At 37.6% G+C, this 26054-nt stretch overlaps 2 protein-coding genes across 9 annotated transcripts in view; one reads left to right on the top strand and one right to left on the bottom strand.

The window, feature by feature from the left end:
- LOC135103698 (gamma-butyrobetaine dioxygenase-like) overlaps nt 1-9920 on the top strand; it is a 16728-nt gene extending 6808 nt beyond the window's left edge. Inside the window, exons 2-11 of the mRNA XM_064010276.1 lie at nt 798-880; nt 1298-1440; nt 1543-1724; nt 2305-2500; nt 2891-3118; nt 4284-4414; nt 4573-4732; nt 4982-5112; nt 6906-6971; nt 7943-9920. Coding sequence (XP_063866346.1) covers nt 798-880; nt 1298-1440; nt 1543-1724; nt 2305-2500; nt 2891-3118; nt 4284-4414; nt 4573-4732; nt 4982-5112; nt 6906-6971; nt 7943-7958 — 1336 coding nt within the window. The 3' untranslated portion in view covers nt 7959-9920. The remainder of the gene's footprint in view (nt 1-797; nt 881-1297; nt 1441-1542; nt 1725-2304; nt 2501-2890; nt 3119-4283; nt 4415-4572; nt 4733-4981; nt 5113-6905; nt 6972-7942) is intronic.
- On the bottom strand, nt 2549-26054 carry LOC135103701 (uncharacterized). 8 transcript variants are annotated; one of them, XR_010270169.1, is made up of 7 exons: nt 19706-19923; nt 19316-19377; nt 18171-18374; nt 17072-17241; nt 11971-12098; nt 11124-11331; nt 2549-5153 (listed from the first exon to the last, which is right to left on the bottom strand). XR_010270169.1 is itself a non-coding variant. In XM_064010296.1 (6 exons), exons 1-6 carry the CDS (start codon nt 25899-25901, stop codon nt 11212-11214), a joined length of 687 nt encoding a protein of 228 aa, XP_063866366.1. In that variant the 5' UTR covers nt 25902-26044; the 3' UTR covers nt 8617-11211. The 8 variants fall into 8 exon arrangements, 7 of the variants coding, with proteins under 7 accessions (XP_063866366.1, XP_063866365.1, XP_063866363.1 ...); XM_064010296.1 differs by lacking the exons at nt 2549-5153; nt 19706-19923 and adding an exon at nt 25899-26044 and having other exon boundaries at nt 8617-11331; XM_064010295.1 differs by lacking the exons at nt 2549-5153; nt 19706-19923 and adding an exon at nt 24495-25024 and having other exon boundaries at nt 8617-11331.

The raw sequence follows: 26054 nt of genomic DNA, 5'->3' as shown, positions 1-26054 counted from the left end.
AAAGTCTATAAGCTATAATCAGTAACACAACAACACACACACATACACACACACATATACATGATAACGGCTGTGGAGATAAGAACCTTATGACCCTGTCCATTATCAGAGGCCCTTCATGAGTTGCTCTCGACCCACATTCACACTTTTTGAACCTTAATGCTTGTTTGTCATCCATCATCCTTGTCTTTCATGCTCTTCAACCACTCAATGTTGCTATGCCAATGCATAAACTTCAGTGCACAAGCTATGACATTATGATATGGAGTTTTATGCATATAATCACTATATCAGTATTACAATACCCCCAATGGTGGAGAGCACAGGCTGCACACTCCATGGGTGGGTTGGAATAATTCTGCCATAGTATTTTCTGCATATGGTAAAAGGTGACTAAAGGGGACTGAGTGGAGAGACTCATACTTCCTTCCTCTGTATATTGCGACTCATACCTCCCTCCATTATACTTTTCTATAATGAAGTTTGGTACATCATCTTGTCTTGGCTATCTAGCTTTAAAGGAGATCTCAGCTGGTGTATTGACAGATTGTTATTATCATTTTTATCACTGTTGTTGTTGTTGTTGTTGTTGTTGTTGTTGCTACTACTTTACAAGAAAAGGACACATATCAGGGACAAACTACTTTTTTCTTAAGGGTAAGCTTTAATTTCCACTTTTCATCTCTTTCCTTCCAACTCATAGTGTTCTGGGTCCCAGGACATAACTGGAAGAAACAACAGTGCTTTTTAATTTTCATCAATATTCTTAATGTAGTTGTTCACGGGTCTTTCTACAGCATGTCTCTCCGGTGGTCTGCAATCCTGCTACAGAGGGCAGCAACACCCTTGATGCAGTCTGCCAGGACTTTCTATAATCGAGGTGAGTATGCAGCATCTGTTGCTGTATGCTGCAGATAAACATACTATAATTTTCTTACTGGAGTAGTGCATCTGTTTGTATGGATTTATTATCTCTAAGTTTGTGGTGAGGCATTAAATCACAGACTACATAAGGCATTCTTGAGAGAGAGAGAGAGAGAGAGAGAGAGAGAGAGAGAGAGAGAGAGAGAGAGAGAGAGAGAGAGAGAGAGAGAGAGAGAGAGAGAGAGAGAGAGAGAGAGAGAGAGAGAGAGAGAGAGAGAGAGAGAGAGAGAGAGAGAGAGAGAGAGAGAGAGAGAGAGAGAGAGAGAGAGAGAGAGAGAGAGAGAGAGAGAGAGAGAGAGAGAGAGAGAGAGAGAGAGAGAGAGAGAGAGAGAGAGAGAGAGAGAGAGAGGCCTATCGCCCTTACTTCCTGCAGGAAAGTCTACCATGGTGTCGACGTCATTGCGAGCTGATGTAACATCCAAGTCACCCACGATCACGTCTGCTCTCCCAGCCCACCACCTCTCTGCCAAAGTCTTATTTGACAATGATACTGTTGCGGATTTTAAATACATTTGGGTAAATCTTTTGATGCAAAATCTGACCTAAAACCATGCATATGCAATACATCTGAAGGCATCCAAATCCAGCACCACATTCACAGATAACAAATATCTACAGCTAAGGGACAACTGTCAGTGCCCCTCATGTATCGACATCAGCACAAAGCAGAAGCTGGTAGACACTACTGTGCTAGACCTGAATGTGAAGCCTGAGTCCCTCATCATCAACAGTGAAGGTCACCTGGAAATTGTATGGTCTGAAAAGAATGGCTCTCATAAATCTGAATATGACCCACAATGGTAGGTGTTGTGGTTCCACTGCTTTCATTCTCCAAGAGAAAAATGCATCTGCTCAGTTTTTTAACCAGTAAACTTGCGAATAGAATGTGAGGATGCTTCATTGCTTGATATATATTTCAACATGGATTTGACATTTCAAAGATTTCATTATGTTGTGTGACACAGATAGAAGTATGTCCAGACCATCCTCTTCTTGATTCTTTCCTAGTATTTTCAAGTGAGCATGAATAAAACTTGTTAAAAACTTTGCACAGACCCTGTCACAAATTTTGAATGCTCACACCTTCCTCTTGGGTACTACATACCTAAAACATAATGTTCTCACTTTTATTAATGTATCTTTATGTTGATGGTTGATGACAGTTCTCAATGCTGTCTGATTAATCATTCTGTCGATTTGAGTTATGTACTTGTTAAAGTTTGCTACTGAATGATGAACTTCAGATCTTTTACATTTTTTCAATAAATTAGGGAAAATAAAAGGAAAATGTAATGATCTTCAATCCCTCCAAACTTAAATTTTCCATCTGTGGACAAAGGTACTTTCTGCTTCACTGCCTCCATCTCCTTATCCCCACAGGCTGCTTAAGTATGGACAGTCTTTCATGCACAACAACTTTGAGAGTGACAACACAGATGTAGATATTATGTCCCTAAGACCTGAAATTGAGCCATGGGATCGCACCACTATCTGGGCCAACTTCCCAGAATTATCTTATGCTGAAATGATGGAAAGTGAAAATGGCCTCAGGGAGTGGCTTGAAATATTCTATAAGGTGAGACAGCTACCATGGCATGTATGAGATACGTATATAAAAATCATGTCTTCATAAAAGTTTATTGTCATTTCACAGCCACAGTACAAAAACTTCATCTCATTATGGTAGTTTAGTTCATAAGTAAAAGATGTTTAGGAAATCATGAACCTCCTAAACTACTTAATTATTCATTATACTATCTATAATGATGAATTTTACTCTGGAAAACATAGTGCATAACTTTGCTTAAACTTCACTTATATCTACCATAACATATATATTAGTATACTCTACTATTACAGTGGAATCAATGTAATTTGGTGACTCATGCAACAAACCAATTTTATGTTCCTTTACACAGAAGACCACCTCATAGCTACAGAAGGAGTAACAATTAATTTTTCTCAGTATGGTGTGGCAGTGCTCCGTGGAGTACCACAAGAGAAAAACAAGATTATTGAGGTAGTGAATCGATTTGCATATGTGAAGGAGACCCAGTATGGCCGCACATTTGACGTCATCAATAAGCCTGTGGAGGGTGCCCATCTAGCATACACTGGGGTAGCTCTGGCTCACCATACAGATATGAACTACAGGGAAAAGAGTCCAGGCATGCAGCTCCTCCACTGTCTCAAGGTGCTCATCTTACTCATAACAATAAAGTAATGGCTGGAGTGTGTGTGTATTTACCTAGTTGTAATTTACATGGCCTAAGCCATACTTGTGTGATCCTGTCTCCATATCTATACATGTCTAATTTTTCCTTTAGTTTGTGCAGACTTGTCACCAAAACTAATTTCTCAAGTTCTGGCACCATTTCTGTTGCTATTCTCTGTATTCTTTCTAGCTTATTGACATGCTTCTTCTTACATAGACCACACAACTGCTGCATATTGCAATCTAGGTCTAATTATTATAGTGATTATTTTTCTCATCATATTTTTGTCCATCTGGTGAAAAGCTGCTCTTGTTTTTCTTAGTAACCTGTGTTCCCAAATATTCTATCTATATACTTCTTTGGTTGTAAGTTATCTTGCATTACTACTCCTAGATCCTTTTCTTCCTGGACCCTTTTAATATATTAATTTCCCATCTTGTATGTCCATTGTGGTCTTCTTTCACTACTTCCCATCTCTGTCATATGACATTTGCTTACAATGAATTTAATTTCCAACTTTTTGCTCCATTTGTAAATTTTATCCAAGTAATTTTGTACATATTCAGTCTTTGCAACTTTTTATTTATTTCTGTAATTTAGCATTATCTGCAAATAAGCTGGTGTAGCTATGTATCAATTCCTTCCAGCATATCATTTATATAAACAATGAACATTATTGGTGTTACTACTGAGCCTTGAGCCATGCCACTTTTTACTGCTTTCCAGGCAAACTTTTCATCTTTAACTATTGTTCTCATTTCTTGTCCTTTTAAGTAATTTTCCACCCACTTTATGCTTGTCCCTTTCAGTCCTCCAATATTTTAAAGTTTCTAAATAAGTCTTTCACGGGAAACCTTTTTAAGACTTTTTTTTTCAGATCCAGATATATAGAGTCCATAAGCCCTCTTTCTTGCATGGTATCTAATGCTCTTGAGTAGAAGCTTAATAGGCTTTTACACAAGCTCTTCTTTTCCTGAAACCATATTGTTTGTCTGCTATTATTCCTTCTTTTTTAAGAATTCAATCCACTGTTTCTTTATTATCTTTTCTGATGTGTGTGTGTCTGTGTGTGTAGCCACCATACAGAGAAAACAGCAAGTTATACAAGAAGAGTTCACCGATACATTCACTGTGGTTTAACAGGCAAATGACCCAAAGCTTTCTGGAGATGATCCTGGTGGACGTTCCTTCTTTGCTGATGGTTTCAAGATTGCTTCCTGGCTAGAGGAGAATGAACCTGCAGCTTATCATGTACTCACCTCCACACCAGTGAGGTGAGTCTTGCTGTGATGGAACTATTGTTTTATGTTTTGGGACTATAACTATGTGGGCATGCCCATTTACTCCTGGAGACTTGGAAGGTTTAAAGCAGGATTTTCCCAGTTTTAATAATTCAGAGTGAGGGTATGATGGTCAATCGTTATTCTTACAGATTTTCTATTAAGAATGAAGGTCAGCAATACTCTGCTGTGTGGCCCATCCTCTGCACCAATGCAGATGGAGACATCACAGAGGTGCACTACAACAATCGCACCATGAAGCCTCTGCAGGCACCCACACATGTGGTGACACCTTTCTATCATGCTTACAAAGTACGTAAACCTTTCCTGTGCTAGGCTAAAAATTATAATCACTAAATATATGAATAAGGTTTACATCATAATGTATCAAATTAAAAAAAACTGCAATCACTGTTCATCCACATTATTATATGGCCATATTAGAATGCATATACATTACCTATCAATTTTGGATGCTTTATTCTTTATGAATTTTCAAATGCATATATGTATGTGCAGTATAACCAATGAACAGTCTAGATGAGTAGCATTGTTTTGCAGCTCTTCTCAGACAAACTACAAGAGCCATCAGCCAGTCTGGAATTTAACATGGTTCCAGGTGACCTTGTGGCATTTAACAATCGCAGAGTTCTTCATGGCCGCACTGCTTTTGATGCTTCAAAGGTGGACAGGTGAGCTGCGCTGAATTTGCTACCAAAGACTAATACAGTACCTGCAAATTAAATGAAAATGCAAATGAAATAGAAATGCTTCATCCATGATCTTCACCACGACCAGCAATCCCACTGTAGCAACCCCATGATGTGACTGGGATGACTGACAGTCTTGGTGGTGTAAAAACAGTCATGTTGGTCTGCACCATGTGGCCTTCAAACCTTCCCTGTGGCACCATTGATGCACCAAAACATGTTTTCATCTGAAAACATCACCTTAGACCACTTTTCTTCATCCCAGGTGCTATAGTTCTTTACAAATGCCACTCTTTTAGCATTCATGACCTTTGTTAACTAACAGTGGCTTCTTGGCAGACCACACAGAAGGGAGGCCAAGGTCTTTCCAGAGACAAAGCTGGATTGTCCTTTCTGATACATTGCTGACCAGCTCAGGCTGTTCTGCCTTTAATTCTCTAGCTGTTTTGTGAGGATACTTCACTACCTCATGTTCCAGCCATCTATCAGTCTCTTATGTAGTTTTTCTCAGCCTGCTTGAGTCCTTTTTTTCTTTGAGTCACTGATCAAGATTAAAAAATCTGTACATCTGACCCAGACTGAGACTGCTTTCTTAGACTCCCAGTACTCTTACTATTTCTCCCATTGATTTCTCCTCTTTATACATTGTGATCATTTGTCTTCTTTGTTATGGTAAGGTGCCAGTTACACATTGTTCTCAGGAAAGAGAAAGTACATACACATAGAGATCACGGGACTACGCCAGTTATGTTCGCAATGTTTCCTCATTTCTCTATAGCAACCTACCAGCTACTGGTGTGTTGCCATTTCTCATGGTAACTTAATCCCTACTCCTACATTGTACAGCACTGCGAGACACACAATTGCAAAAGCCAACATGGTAAAATTCTCGATGAAAATGGAAACAATGCAGTGTTTCCATTTTATTTGTGGGTACGGTACATTGAAACACATGCAAGTGCAAATATATTATTATAATATCTCCACTATGATGACAAACCGATTTGTGTATGTGTACTTGCCCCCCTCCTTCCCCGTTTTCTTTTTTTTTCTCTCTCATCATCTTATACTGATGACAATGTGTAATTGATCTAAGGGTGGATTTCTTCTGTGATTTGAAAATCACTAAAGTGACCATCAGCCTTTGGCACATTAAGAAAAGTGTACTGCAATGGCAATCATGGTTATTGGTGGGCATTATCATGATAAATTATTGCAATAATTTACCAAGATAACAATATCGAGTTAATGGTTATCTGATAATTATTTTTTCCATGTTATTGATTCATCCGTATCCCCAATACTTTTGGTTCCAAACTAGCAATAATTGATCATTTTTGTTTTTGGAATATGAACATGTTTAAGTTTTAAATTTTCAAAATTAAATGTAGTTATTTTACTTAAAACAGCATTTTTTATTAGTGAAGAGCCAGGATAAACATTGAATTTGATTTTTTTCTAAGATTTTCCAAGTTTTCTAAGATAAAGATAAAAATAAAGATTTGGAGATTTTCATTTAAAAGTATCGGAATTTTTAATTCATCTATTTATCAGTTATTGGTTATCGTGCGATAAATTTATTGCCAGTTATCGACTGTCAGTTATTGCTGATAAGGTTATCATTATTGATTTATCAGTTATCATGATAAATTTTCTTAATAATTGTGCCAAGCTATAATCATGATACAGCTTTCTTTTTACCTACTGATCTAATCCCCATCTTCCACTGCTATATGGATACTGTATTTTGATTATGTTTCTTGTCCTTTTTTCAGACACCTTGTTGGTTGCTATGTTGATATTGATGAAGCTTTCTCCAAGTATGATTCCCTGCTGGCAAAGTGAGTAAACAACAATGTCTTGCAGTACATGGTCATTTCATTGCTAATGCTCTTGCAAAAGAACTAACTGCATGGAAGCACCAGAAATGGCTATATAAAGGAGATCATGACTTGTTTTTACATTTACTTTTCAGCATTTAGAAAAAAAATTACCAATGTGCTTTTTCAAAATTTCTACAATTTGAAGTTATGAAAGGGGTATTCTGACAACTAAATTGGTCCTACACACTTCAAAACTCTGTGTGTGTATTTGATTCTTAAGAAATGGTATTTGATAATCTTTTTTTTAGATCTGTTATGTACTTCTTGGCTAGTCTCCTATTCATAATAAATAAGTAAAAAATAAAGATGCTATTCCTTAACAATGTTTATTAGACTATTTCTTTATCAGTTTTCATACCCTTGCATCCACTTTCACTCTTCTTCCTCTTATAGGTGCTGAGGTTGATGTCCTCCTTCTCTGTTTTTGCCACAATCTCTCTATCCATCAGCAATCACAGATAAATTTTTTTCTTATGTAGGAGGAGCACCAGCCAAGCAAAAAAAAAAAAAAAAAAAAAAAAAAAAAAAAAAAAAAAAAAAAAAAAAAAAAGGCCCACTGAGGTGCTTGTCCCTGTACGGAGTCGAAAGCATTAGTCAAAAACACTCAATAAGCATCTTGAGACCTCCCTTTTGAAAGAGTTCAAGTCATGTAAAGGTGTAAAGGTGGAAATACAGAAGCTACTTTCACAATTACATTTTGTTCACTACAAATGGGCCAGACTAATTGCTTGCATATGTAAATATTATAATATTAACCTTATGGTTCATATATATATATATATATATATATATATATATATATATATATATATATATATATATATATATATATATATTATAAAGTTAATAACCTTCCTTTTTAAAAATTATATTGCAATTTAATGTATGACAAGAGTTTTATCACCTCAATGAAAATATTCTCTTTACAGGTTTCGCAGAAAATGATTGTGCTGGTGTGAACAGTTATAGTGATGGTAGTAGAAGAAATAGTGATGCTGCTTTACATGTGTCATAAAAATTATACATTATACCTGCACGATCTAAACAGTATCTTCTGATGAGTTCTGTGTCACTAAGTTCATTCAATTCATACTTTCTGGATAAATAATTTGTGAGGTGGAGATGTTGTAGTACATTTAGCCTAAGATTACTATCTTAGGCTAAATGTACTACCTGTATTATTAAATGCATTTTGACAGAGCACTCAGCAGCAAGATATCTAAGTATTATGATCACCTTTATTTTGGTGGTACGTGGCTTGTTCTTCTCTGTCCCTCTGTAAGGCTTCCCTCAATGGATTGGTGATAAAAGAGAATACCTGCATGGTCTAAACAGTATCTTCTGATGAGTTCTGTGTCACTAAGTTCATTCAATTCATGCTTTCTGGATAAATAATTTGCAAGTTGGAGATGTTGTGAAGCAGCCATCTTGGCTGTGGGAGCGTCTGTCAAAAGCCGCTAAGACAGGGTAGACTGGTGTCTGGAAACAGATAAATCCATTTTACATTGATTCCTATGAGGAAAATAGCTTTTGTTTTTTAACACTTCGGATTTTGAATGGCATTCAGGAATAAATTAACTTCAAGAATCGAAGTTTTATTGTGTGTGTGTGTGTGTGTGTGTGTGTGTGTGTGTGTGTGTATGGGGGTGTGTGTGTATTGACTGATTGAGTCTTACTCTTCTTTTTTAATACATCTCAGCATGTAATTCTAGGATGAAGTCAATTCGAGGGCAAGCATGCACTTTTTGTAATAATTATCTAACGTCCAATATTGAAGGATTCCAATTTCTCTAAAATTAAGATTATATTCACAAGTCTAGAAATTTCAGTATGCTGACAATGGAAATGTGTTGGATGCTCCTATGTATCTAAATTCAGGTAAGAATATATGCAACTTCATGACCACTGAAATTTTTATCTAATTCAAAACTTGTTAGGATATACTGTAACATTTATAATGATAATGTACAATATCTATTGTTTGTAATATGTTTTGTAATATAATGCAAACCTGAATTTCAAGTAAGAGATGTAACATTAACAGTTTGTGCAAGTCAGGATTTAATATATTACTGCCTATGCCTGTGATTTACCTGGAGATTAACACCTTCACTTTGAGAGATAAGAATGTAATTACATTTTTCAAAAACTTGCCTTTATTTATGTAAAAAGCTGCAGAACTTCTGGATGTAACATAAATTATGCAAATGTACTTGCAAATCAGTGTCTGGATGTAACATAAATTATGCATATGTACTTGCAAATCAATGTCTGGATGTAACATAAATTATGCAAATGTAATTGCAAATCAGTGTCTTTTTTTAAGTTGACTGGTAAAAAAAACAATTAAATATTTACAAATCCAAGTAAATTGTATAGTAGGATGAATATGAATGTCTTGTTAGCAATGCAATTACTGTATTATTTTTTTTCTATTTACCTTTATGTTTTATTTGTATGTATGTACAGGTATTCTGAAATCACTTTATAACATATGACAAATATTATTGCTACAATGCAGGAGTAAAACTAGGCATACCAATATCATTTATACTACCAAGTAGCAAAATAGTTGTCTTCTTGATTATATTAGCTTCAATTAATGTTTTGTCAGTGATGCACTAACATGCAGCTGAATGATGACAAACAGTGATTATATTATAATACATTCAGTTATACTTCTCATAAGTATTAATTACAACTTCTCATAAGTATTAAATACAGTCACAGGCTAATATCTGGCAAAAGTTTAAGCACAGTGGTCAGATATATTTTCACCAGAAACTATTCTTTCATCATCTGGCAATATCATGTTAAGATTTATATCTCTATGCTTTTTAAATCCATGTTGTCAGTAAATATCTGTGATTAGTGTCAAAATTGAAAAATAAATTACATACAACTATATTAATCTTTCATTTATACTTATTCAATTATAAAATATCTCAACACAAAGCCTTTCCTACAAGAGACTTTCACCCAGCATATCACACCAATATCACCACTCATTTCACACATTATCTATGGCTTTCAGTACATACGTATTTATAAACAATAACCAACCATTCTACTTACTCTTTACAACCTTCTGACATTATTATAGAAACAATTTCAAAGTAAGACAAAAACACTAAAGATGAATTGTGAGGACCAAGAGCAACACAAAAGACCTTGAGTCAATGTATCTCTCAAGCTGAATTGCACCAAATCACTGAGTTTTGCAGTGTCAGTACACCCTGGTTCTGGTTTTTAGATGGAAGGCTACACATTGTAGGAACTCAAACTGAACAGAAAAAAGTATAAATTTATCTATGTGTTATTTGTACTGTTTGCCTTCCTCTAACCACTCATTCTGCTTTTAGTTATTCCAAAAATGAATGACATAAAGAAGAGAGCTGTGAAAAGAAACCTGCAGAATGGACTTACAAATACATACCTTGAAAATAGGGTGATCATATGAAAGGTGAAGAGAAATCAAGTGGAGACAAAGCTATGCAACTAGGGCCCCACAAGCCAATGTCTCACACATTGACACCAAACTGCCAAACCACTACCTTATGACAGAATAAACATTCCATTCTCTCTCTCTCTCTCTCTCTCTCTCTCTCTCTCTCTCTCTCTCTCTCTCTCTCTCTCTCTCTCTCAGCACTTGTATAAAACTTCTAAGAGCAAAGGGCTTAAATAAAAACTTTGTATATAGGGAGCTAGCAATCTTCAGACTTTCTTTGTCCCATGGAATTGTACAAAACTGAGATTGACTGAGGTGGAAAGAAACTGAGAAACATGACTATACATCAAACTGCACCTCAATCTAGATGTGACTGCTGCAAAATGAGCATAGCATTATGATCACAGGTTCATGAAAAGAAACAAATATACATAAAGAAATTATTATGCAAGGAAATTATCATAAAATATACATAAAGAAATTATTATGCAAGGAAATTATCATCCATTTTAAACACGTGTAATATCTATAAATGATTCATCCTTCCACATAATGTATAGAATGAGCAATACACAATATTCAAACTTCAGCCTCTAGTACATCATCTGAATGCTATGAACAATACTGTATCAGTGTGAAAACAAATAACAAATCTCACTAACCTGCAGATTTCATATTCCTTAATTCTTAAAGAGAAATGTAGTTCACATCTATGAAAATATTCATAGGATCAAGAAAGACAAGGAATGCTCAGGAGAGAATTTCTCTCAGAATGTGTTTACGCTGCAGGTTGAGTTCACAACCTTGTAAGGCTTGCAGCAGGCCTGGAATGGGATCCCCTTGCACCCGCACCCTGTATTCCTCCAATACCTGTAAAGACAGAAGCAGAATTCCATAATTTAAGCCTTAAATCAACATCTCTCTCTCTCTCTCTCTCTCTCTCTCTCTCTCTCTCTCTCTCTCTCTCTCTCTCTCTCTCTATATATATATATATATATATGCCAGGCTGAAATATCCCCCAAAAAGAGGCAATCTAAACAAGATATCATGTTTTATGGTGATAAGAAACAGTCTAGTAATGCAACATGCAGCTGTAATGGAAGAACATTGCTACAATATCATCTGTGCATCATAAAAGAAAATTAAAAAGTGCAAGGTTATTGGGAAGTCTATCCTCTGTATTTTAATTCCTATAATGACTTAAAATCAGCAAATATTAATAAAAATTCACCAATAAGTATGTTATAATCATGAATAGGCAGCAGTGGTCACTTTACTAAAAAAATAATTTTGCTCCCAAAAGGGTTTTCACATCAGTATATTTCTTCTGATTATCTAGTCATGATTAGAATTTCCAGATAAACTAGCTCTAATGACAATAAAAATTTAAAAATATTGTCATAACCAACCTGAAATATAAAGATACTCATATCTGCTCAATTCCCATGCTTTGCTTACAACTTAAAATGGGATAAATATGAAGAGATATGGGGAGGAGTTCCATCTCACCTGATAAACCTTATCCTTTTTCCTGATAGCTGGATCTCGAAACAGCTCAGTGACGAGGTTTCCAAGACCCAAGGAACGACCCAGGTCAGACCAACGGCCTCGCAGGTTCTCACTCAAGTATTCACAAACTGAAGAAAAATGTGAACTGAGTATACATAAGCACAATGTCTTGCAATACGCAGTGAACTCTTTATTTTTTAGCATGCTTCCATATTTGAACAATAATTAATGATTCACTTGGAGAGAGAAAAAAAAAAAAAATCTTTAAATATTAGTCAAAAAATTTACACGCTCAAAATGTACATGCGAAAAAACAGACAAAGGTTTATTATCCACACTACTGTAGATATTTTAATAGAATACTTAGTCAAGTTTAGTATTCAATGCAGTATTTCCCTAACACCTCTATCGCTTGTCTAAGTTTCTCCTATACATTGCCACGTGTAGTGTGTATCAATGATATAATTATTTCATATGGGGTTTCTATGGAGGAAACAAAGGCTTGTAATATGGCGGTTTGTGTGATTATGTGGCACATGCACTTAGTCTAAATCTGACAACTGTTATTCCTTTTCCATTCCCATCAAGCCTTGTTTTATGATGATGCAATGACTCCATAATGTTGATTAGTGAATTTTACCATAATTTTTTTTTTTATTTGATGTACATAATGATGTATATGCTATGATTTAAAAACAAAAATAATAAAGGAGGGAGTGTCTTCCAACTAACTCTCATGACACTGGAGTTCCATGATTAGATTTTTCTTTTAATGTGTACCTGTTTGCCAGAGTTGCATGGTGATAATGACTTTAAAATGTCTGACAATGATGAGGGGCACTTTAATGAGCTGTTGACTGGGAGTGAAGAGGAATATATGCCAGAAGATAATAGTGAAGTGAGTTTTAGTGACAACATGAGTGAGGAGGAGGAAGAGGAGTGTAGCTTGCCCAGGTCATCATTTTCTACTTTGCCAGGGGGCAGCAGGCTGGTTAACCCTTGCTGTCTGATCCTTTCTCTAACCTATTGCCATTCCTCCCTTAGAACAACAATAGAACAATCATTCTTCTTTCATTTGAACTGGAGAGAGAGAGAGAGAGAGAGAGAGAGAGAGAGAGAGAGAGAGAGAGAGAGAGAGAGAGAGAGAGAGAGAGAGAGAGAGAGAGAGAGAGAATCATTTATATTTATGTGTATGTTGAATATTTACTAAATCTATTTGTTACATACTAATATTATATGTAAGTTATTTTCACACATCACATGTGTATCTCATGGTCAATATATATGCATGCATGCAAGATATATATATATATATATATATATATATATATATATATATATATATATATATATATATATATATATATATATATATATATATATATATATATATATATATATACATAGAACATATATGCACAATGTAATGATAAAACAATGATGCCTTAACACAACCTGGCAGCTCACAGGAAAAGGCAGTGCAGTGGAGCTGAATTGTAAGCATGCTCATTGGAGTGGCAGTAAAGAGGGGATCACTAAGCACAAAGATTAAATCAGTTCAGTGCAGGATACACTCACATATCTAAACTCAAGTAATCAAAGTGAGACAACTACCAGCAATATAGCTTGCGCCATGCCATGCCTTAAAAAGACAATAGAAAAAAAAATATAAATAAATAAATAAATAAATATATATATATATATATATATATATATATATATATATATATATATATATATATATATATATATATATATATATATATATATATATATATATATATATATATATGAAAAAAAAAGGCATCAGAGATAGTCATCCACTGGTGTGAGAGAGAAGTACAAAAGTGCTACAAAGTGTCATCTTAATACAGTAGTTGCATAAATAGTTTTCTGCAAATACACTCAACATATACATAGCAATAAAAAAAATTAACTAGATACTACTTTTGTTACTTTACTTATACCTCAACTAAAAAGACTACTAAAAACAAGAAAAGCAACACAATTATGAGTTTTAAAAAATATGTCAGTAATAGATGAGATTTGTTAAATTCTTGCCATTTAAAGACTGGTGGAAAGATTGCTTCCCTACCACCCAGGTCTTGTGTTATCCTCTTTTCTTCATAGAGCAGCTATTCATGTTTGCTTCACTTTAACTTCTCATGAAGAACTCTGCTATTGCCAAAGTTTTCTGCCATATCAGTGTACAAAAAAATCACAACAATAAGCAGTTTTCATATCCACAACTGATGTGAGTAATCACTCAATGTGTTTCATATAAATCACAACTGAATCTTATTGACGCAATACCATGGAAAATAATCCGACAACTGCGATGTGTCTAATGGATTGGTTGACAGTCAATTTTTCTTGTAAAAAAATTAATCAGCTTTTTAATGTACTTATTTTTTTATATCATGGTTTGACAAATCAAAGTAAATGTGCTGAGAAAAAAGCTCTCAAAGTTGTAGAAAAATAAACAAGCTGGCAGCTCGCAGGTGGAGCAGCTGCGATGTCATAAACTAGATCCAGCAACCACTGCCAAGTACAGGGTAGACTACAACAGGGATTCTCATAGATTTATGAGTATCTGGGGCATTGGTGCTTCGTTCCATGATGCAGGAGCACAACAATGACCACACCAGAAAATAAATAAATAAATAAATAAACATATAATCTGTGTGCCTAAAGACAAAAATATAAGGAAGCTGTGGAGGGGCACACTTTACTCACTTTACTCGCAGGCCATCATGGATGAAATGGCAGATTTGGAAGGTATTAAGGTGGGAGGAATGAATATAAATAACGTAAGATATGCGGATGATACAGTATTAATTGCAGACACAGAAGAAAAGTTACAAAGACTGGTGGATCGACTGGATGAGGAACGTAGGGGAGTTAGATTGAAGATTAACATCGGTAAAACAGAAGTGATGGGAGTGACCAAGAGAAAGGAACAATTGAAGATGAATGTGAGTGTAGATGGGCTGGCAGTGAAGCAAGTTAGATCATTCAGATACTTGGGAAGTTTGGTAGATGAAGATGGTAGAAGTGATGCAGAAATAAGATCAAGAATTGGGATGGGGAAAACCAATTTTGGACAAATGAGAAGGATACTGACAAGCAGGAATTTGAGAACTGGGATCCGGCTAAGAATTTTGAAAGACTTATATATGGTCAGTTATGTTATATGGTTGTAAAACCTGGACTGTTAGTAAGGAAATGAAGAAGAGACTGGAGGCGGTGGAGATGTGGTTCGTCAGAAGAATTACGAGGGTCCTGTGGGTGGCAAGAAGGACAAACCAGGAAGTGTTGCAGATGGCCGGCACGAGGGAGCTGATGACCACAGTGAAAAGAAGACAGCTTGGGTATGTGGCGCATGTTTTGAGGGGGGGATGGTTTTGAGAGAGACTGTCTCTTGGGGATGATCGAGGGGAAGAAAGCACAAGGGAGGTAGAAGATGAAGTACATGGATGGAATCAAGGAGATGGTGGGAAGAGAGAAGATGGAAGAAGTAGTGGAGTTGGTTGGGAACAGAAGAGTGTGGCACTCCAATGTTGCCAATGTCAACTGACATGGCACTGCAGTACGGTATGGTATGGAGGGGCACAGCATCCCAATGCCAGGGGAACTTGGTTTTGCTATTGAGATTAATATAAGTAATATTAATTGTTGTATTATGTGGAGGGTGCAATTTAGCTAAATACAAGCAAGTGAATATTATAGTAAACCACTGAATTCATCATACCTGTTACATATTACGTCTTTCCTTTGTGATTATCGGGTATTACAATTGTTTGGGTGAAAACTAATATGTGATTAATCATGTTATCTTGCTGATATCAGTAATGTAAGATATATTTCAGTATCTAAAAACACCAAATCACTAAGAAAGCTACTCTAAAGTAATGTAAATTTTATATAAAGGGAGTGCACATCTGAAATGTAAAATGCAGTTAACTGTTGCTAATGTACACAGTATTCTAACAAATTACCTGCCAACTCTGCTCAACAATCTTAAAGAAGATGAAGTCTAATCTCAAGTTATAATACATGGAAAATAAATTTAAAAAAAGGTTGAATATTAACTTATGTCCCCAGGGCCCCTGTGAACCATAAACTAATTAAATCTTATCTAACCTAAGCTCATAACTCTCTCCCTATCAGATCACCCAAGGACTAACCTAAGCAAACTGCATCTTCATATTCATGACTAACCGTAAGGCAACAACAGGCTGATTTGGTAAGGGTGACACAATACATGATTTTTTGCTAATCTGACATGACTTACTTTACAAAACCTAAATAAAATCTATGATAAACATACCTAAAAAGCAACTCACACATCACATAGTTAACCTGCTTTGTAAGATGTGTGCTTTTCATAGATAATACCCTAATATGCAGGGATCTAGTCTTTAGTTAGAAGTTAGCTCTGTCTATAAGGAAACATATATTTTTATCTTTGTGGCATCTTTTCCCAGTGCACTAAGTCTTAATCACATGGATGTATATATATCCTGAAGCCAAAGCCAGGCAATGAGTATAATTTTTTGCTGCCAAATCATCTTAACTGTACTGGTTGTCAAAAGGTTTGCCATCTAGTCCTAAAACCAAAAAATAATCTCAACAAAAGCAGAGACAAAGCATACTTCATAATTAGGAGTACTAGCATTTTAAGTGTCACATATGCAGCACTGAAAATACCTACAAAGACATGGAGTACAGCAGAGCAGGCAAGGAGCAGGTCAGCCTGTATGGTTAGTGACGTCACAGCTGAGGATGCAGTCATGCATGGTGAAAATTTACAAGTTTGAATGCCTACTTTTTCAGAAATTTGAAAATGCTGAGAAAATTTAATGATATTCCAATGATAACTAGCTTCTACTTTATTATTTTATGTAATTTCTACACAACCGTCAACCAGTCCATTATAAAAAAGTTCATAGGATTAATAATCTATGCTCCTGAAATCTATAAAAGTATTTTAGCATTTTATTTGTTTCTTAACTGTCAGATCCATGACAAATGAGGTGAACTGAGGTCTGTATCTTTAGCATTCACTCAACTCTGAGATATGAGACATTTCAACACTTACTCCTATTATAGACAGGGTCATGAGGTACAGGGTTCTGCTGCACATGCGTCTCTTCACTGTCATAAGTGTCAGCTGTAGGAAAAGTCTTTTTCTTGTAGTGTTCTATAAGCCCTCGAATCATCCCTGTGTGAGGCCCAACATGTTCTGTGAGCTGAAGAATGATATCCACCCTGAGAGTGGATAACATTAATATTACCATCTGTCTTTATAGTGATATCTTTGTCACTTGTGGTGACAGCACAGATTTTCTTTGAAAGATTTACTGAACATAAGATAGAAAATAACAAAACAGAAATAGCAAAATCAGAAGATAATATATACCTATACAGCAACACAGGCAAACTAGATAAGAAATAATTAAACTTAAACAGTTACCTTGAACAGTAAACATTTCAGTATGACTATAATCTTGTCTGAGCGTGACAATGACATGCTCCTGCAAGGGTTTGATTACAGCTGGAAGAAATACTACAAAATACATGTATATGTTATGGAGTGAGAGATGTTGCTAATAATTTTATGCTCAACATACATACACATACACAAAGACAAAGTGTTTACAATTTCAGCACATACAAAGGTATACATACACCAGGTATTCATTACATACAAGGGTTACATTCTGCGAAAAGCTCGCATAATGAGAATTCGCATACATCAAACTTATCATCCCATTAATTAAAAGGGGTTATGTTCCATGATCTGTTTTTGAACTCTCTAAATATTTATTCCAGCACTGTTTCACAAAAAATAAAGCACTAAAGCAACAGCAAAACACATTAGTAAAGATAAATTGTAAAATATATGAAAAGACAATGTAAACAAAAAATAAAAAATCATGGGGAGTGTGCAGTGTGAGGAAAGCATGAGAAAATATTTGTACTCACTGCCCTCTAGTGCAAGTTGGCCACCCTACCTCACCAAACAGTTGCACCACCACTGCTACTCACATAATAGGGAATTTTTCTTGCATAATGAGATTACTTGGCACATTTAGGTTGGTAGCATATTATAGAATTTGCATATTTCTAATTCACATTTATCAAATACCTGGTGTATAGCCAAACAAAAATGCTTTAAATGCTTGACACGAGCTTACTTCTGTGGTGTGAGAAGCTTCCATTTTTCAAGTAAGATGAGAGCTGAGGCCAGACTAGAACACTTGCTTATTTCCCTCATACGTGGGTATTGTCCTACTGAACTAGAGATGTCCAGCAGGGCCATGCGCACTTGGGCCATCTGTTCCGCACTCAACTGCACCCATGTGTTGCATATTTCATTCTTCAGATCAGTGTAAGTCATTCTGCAGGTACAATATATACTTGAGTATTAAAGGATTTCTTTATTCATGCTGGTGAAAAAAAAAAAAAAAACCTGTTTTCCTGATAAATGTTAATGAGTTTTCAATTTATCTAATTAAAACTTCACAGTAACTAGAGAAAATACATAGGTAAAGAAAATATTTAGGAGAAACCACCACATTTTACAAATGAAAATTTTACAGTTACAGTCACTCTTAAGGTGAGACCACAAGCTCAAGTCAAGGCTTTGTCCAAAAATCATCATCTGTTTCTGTCACACTCACAGTCTGGCTTTGTCCAAAAGTTGTCATCTATTTCTGTTACACCCACAATCTATCTCAAAATACAACATTAACTGTAACCAAACACAGTCTCTGCATGTAAATTACAAACAAAGATGAACAAAATCTAATATTTTATTTTCAATTATGTATATTTTGGAAATGTGCAATACCCAATGAAAATGTCAACAACACACACACTTGAAACCTACAAGAAAAGAATAGTTACATATGCCAGTGTGTGAGGGGCATAATTCTGGGCAAATACCAAACTTTCTCAAAAGTCCTTCCTATCTAACCTTACTTTCACACATACAGTCTTCAGAATTATTATATAAGTGCACTTGTCTTACAAGAGAGAGAGAGAGAGAGAGAGAGAGAGAGAGAGAGAGAGAGAGAGAGAGAGAGAGAGAGAGAGAGAGAGAGAGAGAGAGAGAGAGAGAGAGAGAGAGAGAGAGAGAGAGAGAGAGAGAGAGAGAGAGAGAGAGAAAACATGGGTCATATAACACAGAAGAATATATCTTTACTGCTGCAAATTGTTCGTTCCTGAGATATTAAGTTTCATCAAATTTATTGTTTCCTCTGTGTACTCTAACGTTACCTTGTGCCATGATGGTTTGCAGGCAGTCATGAGGAAGGGGAGTGAAGAAGGAAAACCCTACCTGACAGAGGCATACCCAAGCAGGTGTTGGGTGAGGTGAGAAGTGAGAAGGCAGGCTGTTTTCTGTAAGGTGGGAGGGAAGAACTTGATGTAAAAATGCAGTACAGGGCCTTCATCTCTTTCATCTATATCTCTCTCTCCCTAACCCCAACAAGGTTGGTAAAGTGGGGTTTTTGGGTGCAGGAGGCCAAAATAGATGAGATATGGCAATCCAAAAAAATCTAAGGTCAAAACTTGGTAAATATTAAGTCGCATGGCCCTATTTCCTATTTTTTCAGCTCCTACCCCTACATTGTTGACAACATGGTGGGAAAACGGAGTTTTGAGTGGGAAAAGCTAAAACAGTCAAATACCATCTCTTACCACCAAAAATAAATAGGGAGCTACCTACTATTGCTCCTGTTCTTGTTGTGGTGGCTGCCATGATCTTGATCTTGCTTTGCTGCTAGCATCCAAACCTAAATAAACCCAACCAAACCTTGCCTAACATAACTAAACCAGTAAATATGAAATAGACCACACAACTTGTGGACTTAGGCTCTGCTAGACACCTGATTTCAATGTGGATTTGACAGTTAACTACAACAGGCTGCCGTCTAAAACTTTTACAGACTTAAACTACATTAAGTATACTATCTTAGTATATGTCTTTTACAGATTACTAAGAAGGCCCTGTTGTGCATATTTACAGAGCTTGATTTTGAATCAGTGTGGTGGCTCAGTGTGGTGGCTCTGAGTGCAATTACTTTGAGGTGATAAGAAAATTTCAGAGCAATAATGAAGCTTAGCCACCTCCAGTTCTTCCCAATGAGGACTCCAGTGATGAAGAAGTACGGGAAGGACAATAAGGCAGGTTAATTTAAGTTTAGTTAGGTTAGATTTGGATAGGGTTAGTTTGGGTAGATTAGGCTTGTTATGCTCCATTTTATCCAGTATTATGCATGTGGATGAAACTACATTTTTCTGGTAGACTTTGGTGTTTTTTTTGGATTAACCTCTGCTTCTTTTCAGTGCAAATCATTGGTTTTCACATGTGGGGGTTGGTAAAAAAAAAAACAAATAAATAAAATAAAAAATAGCACTGGAAACGGTTACTAGATTAGGTCTGCACCAGTCAAACAAAAGTAAACAACGAAATTACTTAGTTTTGTTTATAACTGGAATTTGTGGGAAACGGCATATTTGGATTTCATGGTATCTATACAGCTGATCCCTCCAATCACATGCTGCCACTCGTGAGGCTATTCCTGAGGTCACCAACTACGTCTTTCCACAGTAGGTTCAGCTACACTTTTCATTTGTTTTAGAGACATGTCAGCTGTTCTGATAGAAGTTCATTGTCATTTGTTAATATGGCTACTCAAAGGAGGGAGATGAAGCAAACAGTGCCAGTGTCCAGCAGAAAGAAAAGTCATTATGTGGGATATTTAGCAATATTAATGGTTAAGATATGATATACAGATGTAAAGACAAGGTTCTGCGTTTATTAAGGAAGCTGCCAAGCTGTACCCACCTCCATTGCCCTGAGAATCTCCACATCACACCAGTAAGGCATAAAGGTATAATTTTTGAGGTCCTTCGTTAGGTTATGTTATGCTAGATTAGGTTAACGTCCTAGTGAGGGAGGTCCACGGGGGATGCAGCCATCCCAGGTAGGTTAGATAATGCTAGGTTAAATTAATGTCCTAGTGGGTGGATCCAGGGGGGCACAGCTCCCCTGGCTAAGATCCTCCGTAGGAGGAGGCACTAGACACCTGCCAAAATGATAATTACTCCCAGTGAGGTCTAAAGCACTGTTCAGGGGGTGCTGTGAACTTATCATTAAACACAGCTGTGACTCACTGAACGTTTCCCTTTGTGTCTCACAACATAAGGGGGCAGTCAAAGCCTGCCCTCTAAAGACAATTCTCTCTCCACACAAAACTACAAGCACCTAATAACACACACACCCTTCACTCAAAAATTTCAAAATTATCATGGTAACTCCTACATAAGCCTTGGAGTCCCCATCTGGGGAGGGGACCACAAATATCCCCAGGTCGGACTGCCTGTAGAACACCACCTCTCCTCTTCTAAACCTCATCTTCTTTTCCTCACTGAAACTCAGTAGTCCCTTTTCTGTTCCCTCCTACTTTCTTTATCCTCATTTTCGATCCAAAGCTGGATGCTGCGTTTATGTGCGCAGTGACTCAACCTGGTCTCGTGCCCACGCTCTTGAATCTTCCGAGTTTTCCACCATCTGGCTACGACTACAGAGTCACTCAAACTAAATTTATCTGTGCTGTATACCTCTCACCTAACTCTTCTGACTATAAGAAATTATTTGACTACTTAACTTCCAAAGTGGAGCACATTCTGACTCTCTTCCCTTTTGCAGAGATCTCCATTCTTGGAGACTTCAATGTTCACCACCAGCTTTGGCTTTCCTCTCCCTTCACTAACCATCCTGGTGAACTAGCCTACAACTTTGCTATCCTCCACGATCTAGAGCAATTGGCGCAACACCCTACTCATATTCCTGACCATCTTGGAGATACGCCCAACATTCTTGACCTTTTCCTGACCTCTAATCCTTCTGCTTATGCTGTCACCCTTTCTTCTCCGTTGGGCTCCTCTGATCACAATCTCATATCTGTATCTTGTCTTATCGCTCCAATCCCTCCTCAGGATCCCCCTAAGCGAAGGTGCCTCTGGCGTTTTGCCTCTGCTAGTTGGTGGGACCTGAGGAGGTATTTTGCTGATTTTCCTTGGAATGACTACTGCTTCCATGTCAGAAACCCGTCTTTGTGTGCTGAGTGCATAACAGAGGTGATAGTGTCTGGCATGGAGGCATACATTCCTCATTCATTTTCTCATCCTAAACCTTCTAAACCTTGGTTTAACACAGCTTGTTCTCGTGCTATACATGATAGAGAGGTGGCCCACAAAAGGTACTTAAGCCTTCCATCACCAGAATCTCATGCACTTTATATTTCTGCTCGGAACCATGCCAAGTCTGTTCTCCAACTAGCCAAAAACTCCATTAACAGAAAGTGTCAAAACCTTTCAAGATCTAACTCCCCTCATGACTTCTGGCATCTAGCCAAAAATATCTCCAGTAACTTTGCTTCTTCTTCTTTCCCTCCTCTGTTTCAACCAGATGGCACCACTGCTATCACATCTATTTCTAAAGCTGAACTCTGCTCAGACCTTTGCTAAAAACTCTACCTTGGATGATTTTGGGCTTGTTCCTCCCTCTCCTCCACCCTCTGACTACTTCATGCTGTCTATTAAAATTCTTCGCAATGATGTTTTCTATGCCCTCACTGGCCTAAACCCTCGGAAGGCTTATGGACCTGATGGGGTCCCTCCTATTGTTCTCCGAAACTGTGTCTCCCTGCCTGCACCTTGCCTAGTCAAACTCTTTCAGCTGTCTGTCAACATCTACCTTTCCTTCTTGCTGGAAGCTTGCCTACATTCAACCTTTTCCTAAAAAGGGTGACTGTTCTAATCCCTCAAACTACTGTCCTATTGCTTTAATTTCCTGCCTATCTAAAGTTTTTTAATCTATCCTCAACAGGAAGATTCTTAAACATCTATCACTTCACAACCTTCTATCTGATCACCAGTAAGGGTTCCGTCAAGGCCACTCTACTGGTGATCTTCTGGCTTTCCTTACTGAGTCCTGATCATCCTCTTTTAGAGATTTTGGTGAAACTTTTGCTGTTGCCTTGGACATATCAAAAGCTTTTGATATAGTCTGGCACAAAGCTTTGATTTCCAAACTACCCTCCTATGGTTTCTATCCTTCTCTCTGTAACTTCATCTCAAGTTTCCTTTCTGACCGTTCTATTGCTGTTGTGGTAGATGGTCACTGTTCTTCTCCTAAATCTATTAACAGTGGTGTTCCTCAGGGTTCTGTGCTGTCACCCACTCTCTTCTTACTATTCATTAATGACCTTCTAAATCAAACTTCTTGTCCTATCCACTCCTATGCTGATGATACCACCCTGCACTTTTCCATGTCTTTTCATAGATGTCCAACCCTTCAGGAGATAAACATTTCACGCAGGGAAGCCACAGAATGCTTGACTTCTGATCTTTCTAAAATTTCTGATTGGGGCAGAGCAAACTTGGTATTGTTCAATGCCTCAAAAACTCAATTCCTCCATCTATCAACTCGACACAACCTTCCACACAACTATCCCCTTCTTCAATGACGCACAACTGTCCCCCTCTTCTACACTGAACATCCTCGGTTTGTCCTTTACTTATAATCTGAACTGGAAACTTCACATCTCATCTCTAGCTAAAACAGCTTCTATGAAGTTAGGCGTTCTGAGACGTCTCCACCAGTTTTTCTCACCCCCCCCCCCCAGCTGCTAACTCTGTACAAGGGCCTTATCCGTCCACGTATGGAGTATGCTTCACATGTCTGGGGGTGTTCCACTCATACTGCTCTTCTAGACAGGGTGGAATCAAAAGCTTATTGTCTCATCAACTCCTCTACTCTAACCGACTGTCTTCAGGCTCTCTCTCACTACCACAATGTTGCATCTCCAGCTGTCTTCTACTGCGATTTTCATGCTAACTGCTCTTCTGATCCTGCTAACTGCATGCCTCCCCTCCTCCCGTGGCCTTGCTGCACAAGACTTTCTTCTTTCTCTCACCCCTATTCTGTCCACCTCTCTAACGCAAAACTTAACCAGAATTTTCGATCATTTATCCCTTTCTCTGGTAAACTCTGGAACTCCCTGCCTGCTTCTGTATTTCCACCTTAATATGACTTGAATTCCTTCAGAAGGGAGATTTCAAGACACTTATCCACCAATTTTTGACTACTGCTTTGACCCTTTTATAGGACTGGCATTTCAGTAGGCATTTTTTTTTTTATTGGATTTTTGTTGCCCTTGGCCAGTGTCCCTCCTACACACACAAAAAAAAGATAGGTTAGGATAATTTGAAATATTAGGGAAATTTTCATATATATTTTTAACGCCCTTACTTGACTTATTTTTCATTCCCCCCAAAACCCCCGATTTCCCACCGGCCATCAAGCTTGCTTGAGAGGTTGGGGGAATGGAGCAGGGCGGACTTATCAAGAAATATCCACAAGGCAAAACTAGTGCCCAAAATAAATCAAAATCTACTAGAAAAAAAAAATGTGATTTCGTCCGAAATTGTTAGACGGGTGCACTTACATAAATGTACCCAGTCTTCATGCAATTCTTGATGCTGAGGGTGTGATGATCCTATGAGGATCATATGAGCCCTGGCAGTGACCTATGAGGGTATCACAGGCGTGGTACTTGTCCTGTCTTCTTCAGGAAGGCACAAGTGAGGCGAATGACGGAGGGTCGTTTGGAGGGGACGACGCTTGCTGCCGCCAGTAGGGTGGGCACGTCAAAGCTGGTGATGCCTAGAGCTTGGAGTTGTGATCGGAGGATGGCCCGGTGGGCGTGGAAGCGCGGGCACTGCAGCAAGAAGTGCTCTATGATCTCGGGGACGGAGAGGCACCAGGACCAGTGACGGTCGAGGGAGAAGCTAAGGCAGGGTAAATGAACGTTGGCTGTTGAGTTGTGTGACTAATGCGGAGGCGAGAAAGGGTAACATCTAAGTCGCGGGACTTTTCCATTTCCACAGCTATGGATAGGAATCAGTGCAGTATTGGCCGATGGATGTGATGCGGAGGGCATTGCTGAGGATTATGTCACCGCCAGAGAGACAGGTTTGGGATATGATGTGTTTAGCAGTTGAGAGCAGGAGGTGGGAAGGGGGAATGTTTACATGGGTGAGGGCGATCTTGGCAGCAGCGTCTGGAATGTCATTGCTACGAATGCCGGAGTGTGATAGCACCCATTGGAGTTCCTGCCCTCATTAGCGGGGTACAAGAGGGTTTGCTGGGTGTCGTGAACGATTGTCGTAGAGGAGAGTGGTTAGCTGGACAGGGGGAGCTGGAGAGAAGAGAGGGAGTCGGTTACAGCACTACCTTCAGTATAGGTGTCATGTCTATTATGGCTGAATGGATAGCCTAGAGCTCTACAGTAGTGACATCAGTTTGTTGTGGGAGTCTCTGGGTTTGACGGATTGAGGTGTTACGGAAGTACAGAGCTGTTGACGTGGAGAGTGGAGAATCCACTTTTTTTTATTTTTTTTATTTGGTGTTGTCTAGAGGCCCCGCCACAGTCGTAGTGATCCACCGCTGCTTCCAATCCTGGTATCCCTGTTTAGCAGGGCTACTTGGTCTGGTATTTTGTTGGAAGACCTACATATTGCAGTGTAGCCCGGTGTTGTGAAAAAAATCGGCGCAAGCGAGAAAATCGCCCTAGGACGATTTTATCACAGGCGTGAAAAAAAAAGAGAAAAAAAATTGTCCTAGACCCCAATTGTTCATTATACTGTAGAGGAATGTAATATATATATATATATATATATATATATATATATATATATATATATATATATATATATATATATATATATATATATATATATATACAGTAAAATCCCTCTTATCCGGCATCAACGGGACCGCCGACATGCCAGATACTTGAATAGAAGTGAAATTATGTCCACAATCACCACCCTACACTCATGCATCTTACCATAACAAAGATCAGCCGATCTTAATCAGCAGCTGATCTGATCAGCTGCTTAAGTGTAAGCACAACACGCTTCCTCTTTTCTACAACTTTAGGCATGATGAAGGCGTCAGGCGATAAACTGCACACGCGGGACTGAGTCATTGAGTAAACACAGTG

This window comes from Scylla paramamosain, chromosome 9, assembly GCF_035594125.1.
Source record: "Scylla paramamosain isolate STU-SP2022 chromosome 9, ASM3559412v1, whole genome shotgun sequence".
NCBI lineage: Eukaryota > Metazoa > Arthropoda > Malacostraca > Decapoda > Portunidae > Scylla > Scylla paramamosain.
Note: the sequence above shows the minus strand (reverse complement) of the source record. Positions and strands in the feature narration are given on the sequence as shown.